The sequence below is a fragment of the Saccostrea cucullata genome, unplaced genomic scaffold, assembly GCF_032062105.1.
Source record: "Saccostrea cucullata isolate Sc308-1 unplaced genomic scaffold, CSIRO_AGI_Scuc_v1 ctg1230, whole genome shotgun sequence".
Classification (NCBI taxonomy): domain Eukaryota; kingdom Metazoa; phylum Mollusca; class Bivalvia; order Ostreida; family Ostreidae; genus Saccostrea; species Saccostrea cuccullata.
In genome coordinates this window covers 138361-156067 of record NW_026921324.1, presented here as the reverse complement: position 1 = coordinate 156067, position 17707 = coordinate 138361, and the positions used below count along the sequence as shown (strand labels likewise).

At 34.1% G+C, this 17707-nt stretch overlaps 1 protein-coding gene across 1 annotated transcript; it reads left to right on the top strand.

Moving 5' to 3' along the window:
* The first annotated feature begins 7672 nt into the window (after positions 1-7672).
* LOC134259726 (uncharacterized) lies at positions 7673-17482 on the top strand. The gene is made up of 6 exons (XM_062742320.1): positions 7673-7838; positions 8423-8495; positions 14905-15139; positions 16393-16497; positions 16611-16644; positions 17357-17482. Exons 2-6 carry the CDS (start codon positions 8460-8462, stop codon positions 17478-17480), a joined length of 534 nt encoding a protein of 177 aa, XP_062598304.1. The 5' UTR covers positions 7673-7838; positions 8423-8459; the 3' UTR covers positions 17481-17482.
* The last annotated feature ends 225 nt before the right edge of the window (positions 17483-17707 follow it).

Here is a 17707-nt window from a genome sequence, read left to right as displayed (position 1 = left end):
TTGGCCCCACCCCTCAGGCCCCAGGGGGGCAGGGACCATGAAATTCACAATTTTTGTTCCCCTCCACCCATAGATGCTGTATACCAAATTTGGTTGAAATTGGTTCAGTGGTTTCAGAGAAGAAGCTGAAAATGTTCAAATGTTAACACACGACACACGACGCACGACGACGGACGAAAACGGATAGCAATAGGTCACCAGAGTTACTCAGTTGACCTAAAAAAAGAATTAACAATGAATAGCCATAAACTAAACTGAAAGGGTTTTATATTTAAATTGATTTTTAGGTCAGCTGAGTAAACTCAGGTGACGTATTGCTATCTGTTTTCGTCCGTCGTCGTTTGTCGTGCGTTAACATTTGAACATTTTTAGCTTCTTCTCTGAAACCACTGAACCAATTTCAACCAAATTTGGCATATAGCATCTGTGGGTGAAGAGGAACAAAAATTGTGAATTTCGTGGTCCCTGCCCCCATGGGGACCCATGACCCCTTTTCCAAAATTGTGAATTTCATGGGTCAAGGGTTCTAGTGCTATGGCGGGGCTATATAGATTATATAGTGAAAATGCATAAATTCTTTGAAATTCTTCTTTTCTATTTATGGGCATTAAATAAACTAACCAAGTGCATAGTTATGTTGAATAAGACTGCCTCTTCTCAAATTGTAAACTTAATGGCCCCAGGGTCAGGGGTTCTAGTGGTAGGGTGGGGCCATATAGATTATATATTGAAAATGCAAACATTTTTTTTGTAAAATTCTTCTTCTCTGTTCATGGGCATTAAATAAACTAACCAAGTGCATACATGTAGTGATGTTAAATAAGGCTGCCTCTTTCAAAATTGTGAATTTTATGGCCTCGGGGTCAGGGGTTCTAGTGCTAGGACGGGGCTTTATAGATTATATAGTAAAAATAAACTATATCTTTGAAACTTTTCTTCTTTGCTCCTGAGTAGTAAATAAACTAACCAAGTACATAGTTAAGTTGAATAAGGCTACTTCTTTCACAATTGTGAATTTCATGGCCCCAGGGTTGGGGATTCTGGTGTTAGGGCGGGGCTTTATTGATCATATAGTGAAAATTCACAAATTCCTTAAAACTCTTCTTTTCTGCCCCTGAGTACTTAACCAATGAACTATGCACATAGTTTTGAGGAAGAAGGATGCCTCTTTGCGATTTTTGAATTTCAGGGTCCCTGGGTTAGGGCTTCTTGTGTTAGGACAGGGCTCTAATGTTTATAATATACTAGTGAAAATGCATGAATTTTTTGAAAATCTTTTACTTCGTTGTTGGGTATAATGCCAATGATCATAGTATATATTTATGACAAAAAAAACCCTGCTTCTTCCAAAACTGGTTGATTTCCTGGGGGGGGGGGGGGGCTGGAACAGAGGTACTTTGGGGGAGGGGGTAACATAGTCTGAAATAATTTAATGCTTTGAAATCTGCACTTTGGTATTAATCAACCGCATAATGAAATAAAATTTTTAAAAATTTCCAAAATTTTGAAAGATGTAGCCCCAGGGTCAGTGGTTCCTGTGGGATGGGGAGCTCAACTGTGAACCCGCCCTAACACAAGAAGCCCTGACCCAGAGGCCCTGAAATTCACTAAAAGTGGAAATGCATTTTCTCTTTGTTACTCTGATCTACCTTTGGGTACATGTATTAAGTAACCAAAAATAAGCATGTATAATTATGATAAGCGATGGTGCCTCTTTCAAAATTGTGAATTTCATGGCCCCTAGTTTAAAACATGAATCATACTCAATTGTTGGAAAGTTGTCGCATGATACTCAAATTACCTATAAGGCCCACGGGCCTCTTGTTATTCAAATTTTTTAAAATTCAAATGTGTCCAAGAAGGATGTTAATCTATCTCCTATATATAAACAATTACTTCAGTTAGCTTATTTCTGATGTAAGGAATTTCATATCTCTGCTGTCATAAACGCATTGACTCCACACATCTGGCATTTAATCTGCCTCCACTACGTCAGCAGCGGCCATGATAAGGTTTTCCCTACGCTGCTCAAATTAAGCTTTCAAAATCAAATTTAATTGCTGTTTTCAGCAGTGCAATGTTTTTAAGATGCAGGTTTTCATTTTTAATGAGAGGTACAGTTTTATACATAGAAATTAAGACGCTGACCAAACGTTCTCTTTCAATCTCATTCGTCTGTGCGTCTGTCACGTCACAATTAAAACTTTAACCTTGGTCATAAATTTTGAATGAGGAGAGATGGGACTTTAATATTTCACATGTGCATTGTCCGTGAGAAGAATTTTTCAAATATAATATGTTTTTTTTCATCCCTTGAAAATGACCTTGAAGTTTGACTTACTTTTCAAAAATTTTAAAATAATATAAAATTAGTCATAATTTTTGAAAGGAAAAGGGTAACGCTTTCATATTAAACGTTGTGTATTACCTGCAACAAGAACATTTTTAAAAATACAAGATGAGTTTTGACCCTGTGACCTTAATTTTGAAGCTTGACCTACTTTTCAAAAATGTTTCATTTATATCTTTCCTGATAACTTTAGATGGAGAAAAGATTCATTTTAGAATGTATATTGCTTGTAACAAGGGGCTTTCTAGCATGCTGTAACTTTTAACTCATTGACCTAGACCATCATTTCTTACCTTATTTTCAAGAATACTTTGTTGATTACCTTTGGATGACATATATTAAAGGGTGTTCATATTTGACACAATATACCATAAATGAGGGCATTACATCTACTAAGTGCGGGACCACAGATCTGAATTTGCTTGCTTCTTTTCTATTTTACTAAATGAATCAAATAAAAAGCCCGACCGCAAGCGAAAATTAAGATATGAAGAAAATACTATTTATTCAGTGTCGCATTATTGTTAACAGTAACAGTTTTCGTCACGAATAATTTAATTTTGTTTGTATTCTAATCTCTCATTGGTTGATTACCAAAAAAGGAACGCAAATTATTTCTTAATAACCTGGTTTGGTATGGGGACATCCCACTGACAACCAGCTGAATCATCTGTATCCATAGAATCCCCTCATTTCCAGTCCTTGGAATTCATGGGAAATTCCAGATTTAATAAATGTACCTTTAACTTCAAACAGTAGCTCGATCTTACCTCGTATACACAAACATCATGGCTGCTAGATCTGTAGATCAGTTATTACCTCCCCTTGATTCATAACACTTCCGTTACTAGGGATGTATTATTGAGCGGCAAATTCGCTTCGCGATTATAAAGCTTAAACTGACCCAAACCAGGTTATCATCGAATAATTTGGCCAAGAATAAGAGCCATTCCTTAAATAACCCGTTAGTTGATATTTAAAGTCGGCTTTTTTTTTAACCGATAGATTTCATTTGAGGCATAATCCAAGTAAGAAATAGTATGCATTGTTTTTCAGAAGTACTTAATTAAACTACTAAACTAAATATATTTTTTTCATTTCTTTTCTATTTCAGGCAAGTGTTTGAGACAAGTATCAATTGAAGAAATAAAAGAAATATTGTAGAATTTATCAATTATCATTATCAATTAAAGACCAGGTTTAATAAAAGTTCTTTGTTTGTTGTCATTTTACCTCTCTTTTCTCTACACATTTTCTCATTCATTCTCTTCATTTTTTGCTTCTTTCATCTTGTCTTTTTTCCGGTTTTATATGTTTTACTTTCCTTTTATCCGCCCTGCTTTTTATTGCAACCCAAATCTCAAGATACAGAAAATGATCTGTCATCTGTTTTCATATACATATTTCTATAGGCCATCATTGTTGGTTTTGATTAAACGAATTAATTCGTTATAACAAACTTCAAAATTTGTAGTTTTCCTTTCTTCTAGCATGTAATGCTAAAAATATGTCTCAGACGAATAAAAGTAATGAAGAGTCTATTTGCTTTTGGAGGTTACACGATTTCCTATATTAAAAATACACTTATTAGTTATTACATTATTCAACACAAAATAATGACCGAGTGAACTACAGAAGACGAAATTACATACTGCATGCTACTGGATGCTTTTGATCCTTTTACAATTATAAAATACGTATGTGTTTAACGACGACAATACATGTATCTACTAAAATCAATTTCATGCATACTATTTTAAATTTTAATTTAGATTTATTTTTATCAGCAGTTACTTTCAACTAAAAGGTCAGTATTTTGCGACGTTTCTCTAACCGATACTTGCATTTGTTGCGGTTGTATTTAACTTCTGAAGTTACTCTTAGTATTCACCTTGTATGGAGTGTGATTTTCGTTTGGTTTGTCTATGAAGTCAAGCAGAAAGAATATCAAATAGCAATAACAATTGCAAGCATGATGTATTTTTTCATCTAACAAAACCCATTTAACCATATGTATAGAAAAGTCCTGTAAGATGCTGCATTATTTATTAGTTTAACCCCCCCCCCCTCCAAAAAAGAAGAAATAGTATTAATTTATCAAGATTCATTATCAATCTTTCGTATTAATTTATCAAGATTCATTATCAATCTTTCAATGCTGAAAGCATGGTATGAAAGGGATCTATTAAATATCTGGTGAGACATTACTACACAGACTGAACTTCATATTCAATATCTTTATGTCATATACATGTAATTGTATATACAAAGTTGATCCCTAAATTTGCTCTGCAACAATTGAATAATATGACAAAAATATTGTATTTTTTTTTTGTTTCGACAAGAATAAAATATTCCATTCAATGGTTTCCCATTATCTTGACCTTAAAATATTAAAATGTAATTTTCGAAAACTTTTGGTTTTCAGCAACATTTGTAATATGCTATGCTAAGTAGTACGTGTCTTATTCATATGTTTCTTTCTTCGTAAGTTAGGGTTGAAATATATGCACATGAAGAGAAAGTATTTGGAAACCTAAAACTTTTAATCCCGACGAGTTTTATCCAAAAACAGATAAAAACATACAATTTGGAAAAATACAAAAAAGAAACAGAACAAAAATACTTTGATAAGGAAAAAGAAAACAGTTTGCTAAATTTATTATTTTAACGCAGGGATCTAAATTTTTACTTGGGTAAAAATATAGATCTTGTTAATATGATAAAGAAGCAATCCATAGCATTTCTCCTAGTGATGTTCTTTAACAAGTTTCACTATCGTTTTAATTAAATAACCTTAAGATTATTTTGTTAAATTAACATTCTAATTGTAAAGACAATTACATGTAAATGTACTCTGAAGTAAATAAAAAAATGATGCTTTGGTTTTTGATTGACAATATCTTAGAAGGTTTTAGAGATCAGTTTTTCCTATAATCTGTTGTCATTTTCAACTTTGTTACAATGTTTTAAAAGACGTAATACATATTAAAACGGTGCTAAGGTCACATTTTCCATATCGGTCCTTAACATAACCAACATAACCGAGCTTTTCCACAAAAATACCACACTTAGTTTGGCAATATCTTTTGAACAGCAGATACCGGGACATCAATCCTTTACAAACATGTAACTAATATGTATTTTTCATGAAAAGACCTTTCATTGGATACAATGTACCAACAACCTTGAATATTAGACCTTGACCTCGGAGATTTCCGTACTTATGAGAAAACTTTTACCTTGGCAATAACTTTTGAACGGTAAGGGATATGGCTTTCATACTTTATGTAAGTTAATATCCTTGTGAGAAGTCCTTTATTGGATACCAAGAATTTTAACCTTTTGACCTTGACCTTGGAGTTTGACCTTCTTTTAGAAAGCAAACCTTGACAATAACTTTCAAAGGGTTAGAAGTAGTGCTTTCATTTTTTTTACTTTCATTGGATACCATTTACCTTGACCTTTTGATCTTGACCTGGGAGATTTCAGTCAATGACAAAAAATTATCCTTGGCTATAACTTTTGAACGCTAAGGGTAAGTGATCTTATACTTCACATATATAATTCTTGTGAAAAAACCCTTCATGCATACTAAGAACTTTGACCCTTTGACCTGGGAGTTTGACCTACTTTTTAAAAGTAAACCTGACCATAACTTTAAAAGGGTAAGGGCTAATTTTACATATCTAATCCTTGTGACAAGACACAAGACCTTTCATTTTTTTTTTATGTTTTCGTCTTGAATGTGTATTTAATCAGTATGTACCCCTGAGGCACGTTACAATAATGGGTTCGAAGGAACCTGTGCTTAGGTAAGATTAGACAGAACAAGTGTGATCAATTACAATCAATTTATTAAATCATTCAATGAAAAGTACATGTACAATATACAAGTTTTATATAACGTCAAAATCCACAGTGTAATGTACAATAATAAAAATTATATTTAAAAGGTCACAGATTCGCGTTAGACTCGGTAAATGGTGCTAACGGCTTAAGGTGCTAGGTGCTACGTATACTGATGACACTGGAGCAAACTGGTTGTAGGTGTCCAGGTGCAAGGTGCCACTGATATAAGCTAATTGGTTCTAAGTTCCATCTTTACTGGACTGGTGCTATATAACCTTACTCAGTGTTAGGTGCTAGGTTTCTGCTAAATTATACTAAATCTAAACTCGGAACATAAATTCACAAAGTACCTCGGTGTAAGGTGCAAGCGCGCCCGACTATCTCCATAATTCCGCACATGATAGACTAAAATCTACCACCCTAAATCTATAGCTCCTGGTTATAAAATAAAGTAATTTATGTCATTAAAGTAAAAAATTTGCCATGCAAATCTGCCATCACCTCATATACATTCATGCAAAAGATAATTAATTCAAATACGGTGCACTGTCGTAATTCAATCAAACGGTGCAACTTCACACCGAACTATAAAAATTGACTAAGTTTAACTTGTCAATAAAATATAATAAGATACAAATTCAAACTGCGAAGAAATTACAAAAATGAATGTTTTGATTGTAACAGATAGAAAAGACGTAAGCTGTACATGTATATTTCCAATTTTGCCAGTTAATGTTCCGCGGTCTTATCGCTAAATTTAAATATTCAATAAATCATAGTTTCTAAATATTCAATATTACTTTATACTTGATAAAGGTTCTTATTGCGCTAAAACGTATACTGAAACTATTTTAGAATAATTTAATTTCAGCTGTAGCTCGTGATTTGATTGGTTAAACGGTTTTATCCATTTCGTATAACATAACTTGCCTACGTCATAATGTGTTACGTCAAAAACGTATCCCTCCGCTTGACGTTACATTTAAAATAATGCTCACTTTGAAGCCTTTTTCTGAAGGAAATATTGTCTCATTGTCTACATTGAAATTAAATTATAAGAAATGAAGCTTATTTCAACTTATGTTATCCGATATAACAAAACTTGGGGCAGTTTACGCTTATTTATAAACCGCTTCGTCTACGTCATATGTCATTCATAAAACTTCAAAATCTATTCTTTATCCAATGTATTTCAATACTTTATTTACTAATAAAACCTCTAGAAAACTCATTAATCAATCTATAATTTTTATTCTAGCCAGGACCTCTTATTTATAACAGTGGGACGGAAACTTCGGAATGGACATTTTTCCGAACTTGCGTATCCTTTTCCTTTAAAGCTATTCTCTTTGAATTTCTTTTTTAATGTTGGGGTTTTTCTATCTAAATGAATTTCTGAAATTAAATATGCAACATATTCTGCTAGTTTTTTGAGATATTTAGTGTCAAAAATAAAAACCCATGGGGAAACATGTACTTAAATTTACCCCATGAAAAAGTTTATAAAGTTTTGTATAGAAAGTTTCAGGTATGTCGGCGTATATTGCAACCTATCCGGAGATCCGTATTTTCCACCATACCGGTTCTACAGTTCGTGTGTAAAAGCCATTTCCAGTAAGCATCCAATAAAATAACGGTAATAATTTGCAAGAGAATTTCTTTTTTCTTTACTATATCGTAAGACTTATAAAACAATTTGATAATTCTAAGGGCACTCTTAAAGTTCAGTAAATCGCGTTTAATCAGCGTAACCACTGTCAATCGCCACACAAAATGCAAACTATCATTCAAGTTGAGAAATTGACTATAAAATATTCCTGCAGGCACAACATTTTGATAACAAGACCTTTAACCCTTTGAACCTGGAATTTGAAATACTTCTTTAAAATTTTAACCTTGGCCATAACTTTTGAAGAGTTTGGGCTATGGCTTCCATACTTACATACGTATTTTTTTGTCAAGACCTTTTATTGGAAAGCAATTACCTTTATCTTTTGACCTTGACCTTGGAGATTTCCGTACTTATGAAAAAACTTAAACCTTCTTTCTTATTTCAGAATTGTATTTCCAGTGAGTTTGCTTTTTAGAAAAGTTTAATCGTTGCTGTGTTGCCATACGAGAGCATCAGTGTTTCACAAACATATCTTGTTGTATTTGTTTTCAAGGTTAGTTGCAAGTCAATACTATATTTATTAATTCAGTATACTTTCTATTTCTTAGATAAATACATTGGATCGAGATCAAGGAGGTTCAGAAGATGCCCAGCTTTGTCTCTGTATTAATATTTCTCCAAGTTAGTAGTATTGCATTATTCACCCATTTGTACCCCGGTTCCTGTCCTGTAAATGCAAATATCGAAATTTACCTATAAACACCGGGTTATTGTATTGGGTATAGTTTTACTGCCATTAAGTGATACACCTATTCGAATAAATGATTTCACTTATTCATCAGCCTCTGAATAGATGATAATTAACATAAATTCGAATAAGTGATATCACCTATTTGAATACGTGATATTATCTATTCAAATAGGTCATATCACCTTAAGATTTTCAATTTGAGTGAGTGACATTGCTTAGTTGATAGAGGAAATTAACTACTCAATTAAAAAAAACATGACACAGGCACATAGCATCGTTTTTTGAAAGTGGGGGGCGGGGGGAGCCACAATTTTTTTTTACTTACCTGAAAAGGTTGACAAGCAAAAAAAAAAAGGGAAAAAGGAAAAAAAGTTGCCCAAAGTCGAAAATCCTATTTCGTAGGGGGGAGGGGGGCAACTCTTTCTTCATGTCAACTACTTTCAGTACCAATACCTATACTATATTTTCCGAACATCACTAATAGTTGGGGGGGGAGGCAACCAGACTTTCAATTCATATTTTCTTTATCATATTAAAAGGAAGGTTGGGGAAAAAAGTGGTGGGGGCAGCCCCCCCCCCCCCTTTGCTACGTCCCTGTGATATCATCTATTCATTTTGAATAGGTGATATCACTAAGAAATTAAAGAGGTGATTTCACCTTTTCAAATTACTTATGAAAAAAATTCTCCCATGACTATACGGACTTTTGCTTTAACTTTCACTTCCTTTTTATAATTGAGCACTCTACACTATGAATATATGCCAGTCTGTTACACCCTAGCTTGTTATAATTTAAAAAAATTATATTTTTTTAATTTAATCGAAAAAGTGAGGAATTTTTAAATGCCTCAGATTAAAACACAAGATTAATCTGGGCAGCCCAATTTGCATGGTTCAATAAAAAAAATTATGGGAATGAGCATTCATTATTTATTGTTGCAAGAAATGCAAATAAGATATATCATCTATTCGAAATGTTGGTATCACTTATTCAAATGAAATGGGTGACATCATCTATTCGAATAAATAAATGTTTTCAATAATTTTCGGCTCGAATAATAGCTGCAGAACTGTAGCTCTCCGAAAAAAAAATATATATTGATAGACCGGAGAGCTACAGTGTCACCCATTGAAAAAACTGTATATTTAATGCGCACAAAAAGTGCACTGTTTCTCGATTTATTTCTCCGTGTTTTCAAAACTGTCATCTCAAATTATTACTAGCCGTTTGTTCATAACATATTCTTTCACTGTTTCCACAACAAACATACTTATAATTGTTTTTCATAGCTCTCCTGGACCTGAAATTGAGGTCATCGACAATTTTTCTTATTTAAATTGCCATTTGCTTTGCAAGATAATTCGATCCAACGCGCTTCGTAGTTCGTACAGATGTAAAGTATGGAAGTATTTGATAGAGGAGTAAGGACTTTATTGAAATCTAGCTTTTTTTGCAACTGAAGTAATAATTTGGAAGAATTAATCCGAGCGCACTTTTTTGTGGGCAATAAATATATACAGTTTTTCGGAGAGCTACAGTTCTGCAGCTACTCGAATAAGTGATTCGAATAGGAGATAGCACCTGTTCATTTAGGTGATATCGACCATTTTTTTCAATAGGTGATATAATTAATTCGAAAAGGTGTTATCAACAATTCGTAATATCATCAGATCAAATAGGTTATATCACCTATTAAGTTTGAATGAGTGAAATTACTTATTCAAATAGGAGATATCGCCTATTTGAATAGGTGATACATGTATTACTAAAGTTCAATAAATACTGAAATGGCGCCTCATAGTGTCTAATACACCAACATGTACTATTATGTAATATTGGTCATTAAGGCCTCTATATTGTAATGTGTTTATTTATTACACTGTACCTTGATAATGTTTAAAATGAACTGCAATATTCTGGACCAATGTTCACACTGGCTTGCGCTTCAATGTTAACTTTTCACGTGTTTTTAAACACGGACAAACTTAGTTCCCTAAAATTAATGAAATGTTCGGGTATGAAATGACACTATTTTTGCCTTTCTTGGTTGGATCTTAAAGTAAAACGAACAACTGGAAATGCAGGAGTATGGAAAGATTAATTACAATGCATCTAGGCCTACATATCAATTTTTTTTTATTCTTTAGACTGAGTAATATTTTATCGATCTACTGTTTTCATGATTATTTTCAAGCAAACATGAATCGATCAAACAGAATTGTCTCTAAAGAGAGATACATGTACATGTATCTCTGGGTTTTTTTCCCCATATTTTGTCAAGGGTGATATTCGATTTCATGATGTGCACGTGATCAATAGAGTGACGTGCGTGATAATTGATAGTATCAATAAATAAGCAATAAGTAATGAATTTATCACACAAGCCAATCGATTGATCGTCGAAACGAAATCGAAAAAAAATGACAGTTATTTCTTATATGCACGTGCTCTTGATTCCTCCAATCCACATTCTACATGTACAAGCCCCTCTTCTTGTCTCTATTTGTTACGCCCTGCACGTGATTTTTTTTCACCACGCCTATTGATGAACCAGTACATTCATGTAGAAATGAAGCACATTAACAATTTGTAATTTTATCTCGGACAAAGAGTCAAAGACATAGGAAATGTAAATATTTAAACAATAAAATGCTTTCTTTGTTTGTTGTTACTGGAATGAACGGAAGCAGCTGTTGCAGAAAAAATACATAACCCGCGTAAGCGTGTTATGTTATTTTTTTCTGCAATAGCTGCGACCGTTCATTCCAGTAGCAACAAACAAAGAAAGACATTTTATTGTTTATATTTATATCTGTTTAAATTATCATTTTAAGTAGGATTAAAAATATTAATTATTGTGTTAATGATGTGAACGTCTTTGTACGTTTCATTGATGGAACGGCCACTGATCAATAAATCTGTACAGGTGATATGCCTAATGTAGTTTATGCAGGGATGAACGCAATGGGTTTTCTTAAGAAATAAAGAAGAAAATATTCAGTGGATGTAAATATATATAAATAATATATAATATAATGCAAGTCGGATTGAAATGAAACAAATCAAAGATCTCCTCTAAAGTCGTGGGTTACATACAGTTATATAGTGAGTTAATTTTTTATTAAACAATTTAAAACTCAAAAGTCCATTCAACAAATCTAGGAATAAATTCTAAGAATCCTTTTTTAAGATTGTATCAAAATCCTCGGTCATCCGACTGTGACCTTGATACATGTGTCTAAAGAAATAGCAGCATGGGAACATAATAAACTTTTCTTCGCATGCATACCTTTAGTACAAAAAAAGTTAAGAAATATTTCTATGTCGGTGCAAGCTAAAATAATTTTTACTTATATTTTTCTTCTCCAATTTAGATTTTTTTGTTCGGAAATCTGCAATTTCTTATAATTAGCCGCGTGGCGCAGGCGATAGAGCGTCTGCTCTATGGTCACGGAATAAGGAGTTGATCCTTACGTCGAGGGATAGTATCTCACTGTGGGACAGGGAAATCGTTCTTTCTGACAATTCCATATGAAACTGAGATATTATATTGCAGTAGGTGCTGGCAAGAAAAAAAAAGTTTTTTTAATGCTTTATGGACGTACTTATAAGTCTTGAGTACAGAGAAAAATTGCAGCTCATTATCCCCAAGTCGTGACGTCTCCCTACGGGTGAAACATTATCTTTTTCTCTAATTTTTAGCTCACCTGAGCCGAAGGCTCAAGTGAGCTTTTCTGATCACATTTTGTCCGGCGTCCGTCTGTCTAGCTGTCCGTCCGTCCGTCTGTCTGTCCGTCTGTCCGTCTGTCTGTCTGCCTGTCTGTAAACTTTTCACATTTTCGACTTCTTCTCAAGAACCACTGGGCCAATTTCAACCAAACTTGGCACAAAGTATCCTTGGCTGAAAGGGATTCAAGTTTGTTCAAATGAAGGGCCACGCCCTTTTCCAAGGGGAGATAATCATGAATTTGTTAAAAATTAATGGCATTTTTAAAAAATCTTCTTCTCCAGAACCGCTGGGCCAGTAAAGATGAAACTCATGTGGAAGCATCCTTATGTAGTGTAGATTCAAGTTTGTTCAAATTATGACCCCCGGGGCAAGGGTGGGGCCAAAATGGCCGACCCAAGATTTACATAGGAATATATAGGAAAAATCTTTAAAAATCTTCTCAAGAACCACTGGGCCAGGAAAGATGAACTCATGTGGAATCATCCTCAGGTAGTGTAGATTCAAGTTTGTTCAAATCATGACCCCTGGGGCAAGGGTGGGGCCAAAATGGCCGACCCAAGTTTTACATAGGAATATATAGGAATAATCTTTAAAAATCTTCTTCTCCAGAACCACTGGGCCAGGAAAGATGAAACTCATGTGGAAGCATCCTCAGGTGGTGTAGATTCAAGTTTGTTCAAATCATGACCCCCGGGGCAAGGGTGGGGCCAAAATGGCCAACCAAAGTTTTACATAGGAATATATAGGAAAAATCTTTAAAAATCTTCCTCTCCAGAACCACTGGGCCAGGAAAGATGAAACTCATGTGGAATCATCCTCAGGTAGTGTAGATTCAAATTTGTTCAAATCATGACCCCTGGGGCAAGGGTGGGGCCAAAATGGCCGACCAAAGTTTCACATAGGAATATATAGGAAAAATCTTTAAAAATCTTGTTCTCCAGAACCACTGGGCCAGGAAAGATAAAACTCATGTGGAAGCATCCTCAGGTGGTGTAGATTCAAGTTTGTTCAAATCATGACCCCCAGGGCAAGGGTGGGGCCAAAATGGCCGACCCTAGTTTTACATAGGAATATATAGGAAAAATTTTTAAAAATCTTCTTCTCCAGAACCACTGGGCCAGGAAAGATGAAACTTATGTGGAATCATCCTCGGGTTGTGTAGATTCAAATTTGTTCAAATCATGACCCCCGGGGCAAGGATAGGGCCAAAATGGCTGACCAAAGTTTTACATAGGAATATATAGGAAAAATCTTTAAAAATCTTCTTCTCCAGAACCACTGGGCCAGGAAAGATGAAACTTATGTGGAAGCATCCTCAGGTAGTGTAGATTCAAGTTTGTTCAAATCATGACCCCTGGGGCAAGGGTGGGGCCAAAATGGCCGACCAAAGTTTCACATAGGAATATATAGGAAAAATCTTTAAAAATCTTCTTCTCGAGAACCACTGGGCCAGGAAAGATAAAACTCATGTGGAAGCATCCTCAGGTGGTGTAGATTCAAGTTTGTTCAAATCATGACCCCGTGGGCAAGGGTGGGGCCAAAATGGCCGACCCTAGTTTTACATAGGAATGTATAAGAAAAATCTTTAAAAAATCTTCTTCACCAGAACCACTGGGCCAGGAAAGATGAAACTTATGTGAAATCATCCTCAGGTTGTGTAGATTCAAGTTTGTTCAAATCATGACCCCCGGGGCAAGGATGGGGCCAAAATGGCTGACCAAAGTTTTACATAGGAATATATAGGAAAAATCTTTAAAAATCTTCTTCTCCAGAACCACTGGGCCAGGAAAGATGAAACTCATGTGGAAGCATCCTCAAGTAGTGTACATTCAAGTTTGTTCAAATCATGACCCCCGGGGCAAGGGTGGGGCCAAAATTGCCGACCCTAGTTTTACATAGGAATATATAAGAAAACTATTTAAAAATCTTCTCCTCAAGAACCACCAGGACAGGAAAGATGAAACTCAAGTTGAATCTTCCTCAGGTAGTGTAGATTCAAGTTTGTACAAATCATGACCCCCGGGTAGAGGGTGGGGCCAAAATGGCCGACCAAAGTTTTACATAGGAATATATAGGAAATATCTTTAAAAGTCTTTCTCAAGAACCACTGGGCCAGGAAAGATGAAACTCATGTGGAATCATCCTCAGGTAGTGTAGATTCAAGTTTGTTCAAATCTTGACCTCCGGGGCTAGGGTGGGGCCAAAATGGCCGACCAAAGATTTATAGAGGAATATATAGGAAAAATCTTTAAAAAATCTTCTCCAGAACCACTGGGCCAGGAAAGATGAAACTCATGTGGAATCATCCTCAGGTAGTGTAGATTCAAGTTTGTTCAAATCATGACCCCCGGGGCAAGAATGGAGCAAAAATGGCCGACCCAAGTTTTACATAGGGATATATAGGGACATCTTTTAAAATCTTCTTTTCAAGTACTTCAAAGCTATGATTAGTGATATTTTTATGGAATCTTCCTCAGGTAGTGTAGATTCTAGTTTGTTCAAATGATGAACGCCTGGAGGGGGAGGGGTAAATTCAAGCCCGATGTGCTCAGGTGAGCGCTGTGGCCCCTGGGCCTCTTGTTTTTTTTTTTTATATTTTTCCTTGCAGATTTTAGGAAATTGTAAATGTTCAGACCCGGAGTATTGTGAACAATCACAATTAACAGTGAAGGAAGTTTTCTCTTGCCCTGATAGCTTAGAAAAATGGACACAGAGAGCAGAGATCAAAAAGTGTGAGGAAATTAAAAGTAACTGTTATAGGAAACTGGAATACCACTGTGTTACCAACGAATGGCAAAATAGGACTCTGGAGGTATGCGCACCAAAGGCGAAAATTCCTGCAGGTAAAAAAAACCCTTTATTTTAATTCTATGAATATCACTTTTATTTTTTATGAGAGTTTACATCTTTGATTAAAAATTGAGGAAAGTAAAATGATGTGTTTGTATTATAGTAAATCTTAAAGCCGCTTAACCCGAAACAGGCACATATTATCTTACACAATAAAAGTTCGTCATTACATAGATTATATATAAAAATAAATTATAAGATTGATTTAATAGTTTATTACAATTCTTACATGAAAAACGCAGATCAAAAACCTTATTGACAAACAGTAGTTCCTGACGGAAGTTAAGATCTGTTGTGAAGTCAATTCTGAAAAATAAGTTTATCGGATATATCTAATAATGAAGATAATTCAAACCCGAGTATTTTTTTTCTCTATTATTAGAAGCCTTAGTCATAATACATCTTTTCAAAATTAAGAAATTAATTGAATATAATCCATAGTAATTTTTATATTAATATGCATATTTAAAGAATAAAGGAAAATCAGATATTTTAAATGATTTTTTCAAAGGAGCTAAATATTGTCCGTGTACAGGTAATATATGTACTTTGTTGTGAAAAAAAAATGCTCGGGTGTGTTCTTCATGAGATAAACATGTAAGCGATAAATTAAATTTTTCGAAGGTGATTTCACGCGATATCAACAATGATCAACATAGGATTATTTTTTGTGTGACCTAACAAAAATTATATTTTTAACTTTCGAATTTTGATATCTTTTAAAAGAAAAGGACTTTGGGGATATAATTTGACAAAAGTTGAAACAATATATGGACAATTATTTTTCAAGAAGAAAATCGAATATATATTTTTAGCGATTAGAATCGGACCAAGCGGCTTTAAACTGATACTAGGAATATGTCCAGAGTGGATACTAAATTGTATGCTGAAAAACCGATGCATAAAACACTCGCATCCACGATTGTCCACGGTAGTTTTAAGACTGACCTTATTCCACAATAATCGGCATTTACTCATACCTCAATTATCGTATAAAGCACAATAACAGAAAGAAACGAGTACAGCGGTCTTTGAGACCAAAAAGTATAGTTCCAGTTATCATTTATCTATCATATTTTGATACATCTTAACAGTTTTGATAGACATATGCATAAATAATGATTTTATGAGGCTCTACGAAGGTAGTGGACAACGACTTTTGTTCAATTTCCTGATTTCAAGTGGTGCTTTTCAAACTTATTACTTTGTTACAAATGATTTTGTTTGTTTTTTCAATTTCTTTTAGGATATTGTCCAGAATATAACACGTTAGGTGGAAAAGTGCAAGAGTTTTATACATCAACATGCAAGGCATGCAAAACTGATTACTTTTCGACTGTTGCCTATAATTGTACGTATGAAAATACATTTTTAATTCCTCATATTCTTTGTTTTCCATGACAATTTATTTATTTATACTTTACGTATACAGTCTACCCGTTTAATCATAATCTACTTTGACAGTTTCAGAATGCTTTAAGAATACACGATCCTACAGGTATGATATTCTAAATACAAGTTTCATTTATTTGGAATTTATACAGTTGGTCCACTTACAAGTATGTTGCATTATTTTCTTGTCTCCCGCTGAAAGTAGGGGATATAAATGTCGGTCTTTGTGTCTGTCCATTTGTTGTTCTGTCTGTCTGTAACGCTTTTGTTTCCACATGATGTCTCTAGGAGCCTTAGAGCTTTTGAAATGAAATATTACACAATGAATTGTGATTGTCAATGAAAGATCCCTATTGATTTTGAGGTCTGAAGGTCAAAGGTCACTTTAGGTCAGAAGTTCAAAAATTCTGCCTCTTTAACACTTACTTTTCCTTGCCATATTTGGAGAAGCCCTTGATCATTTACAATCAAATTTTATACCACAACTTCCCATGGCCTTAGAAAGACTCCTTTTTACTGTATTTTGAATTCAAAAGATCTAAGATCAAGGACTTAAATTTATACTTTCACTCATTGTGTGTTAGGGTGTGTGTGTGTGTGAAGCTTCCATTTCATGTGATGTAATTGAATGGAAATTTCAATTGTCTCGATAACATGCCCAATCGATCTAATATCAGCGCTGGGGAATGTAAAATGATCTGCTATGAACACACGGTTATTTTTTTTAGTAATGTTTTAAAATTAGTTTGTTAAGAATTCGTCTATGCCTTAGTGGCTTTTATAATTTCTCTTATTAGGACTTTCTTCTCATTTAATAGTTCTCAAAGTGAGATTACGAACACTGGAAGTATACAGGAGCGTGCAAAGATAATGGAGGCCTTACCCATACAGATTATTCTTACCTTATTATATTCAAATATCTTTGAATTCTTTATTTTCTGATGAATGTCTGTGTGGGTTTATACAATAAATGTTTGAAAAAAAATTATTTTTAGAATAATTTTGTATTTTTCATTTGTATTTTTCTCCAAACTCTGTAACAATGGTCTATGATTTTTTTTTATGTTCATAAGTAAATAGTTAAAATTAAAAAAAAAATATTTGGGAGTTACTTTGTTCTGGTGTTAAGGTTATGTTTTCATAATTTATTTTGAAAACTAGGGGTGCTG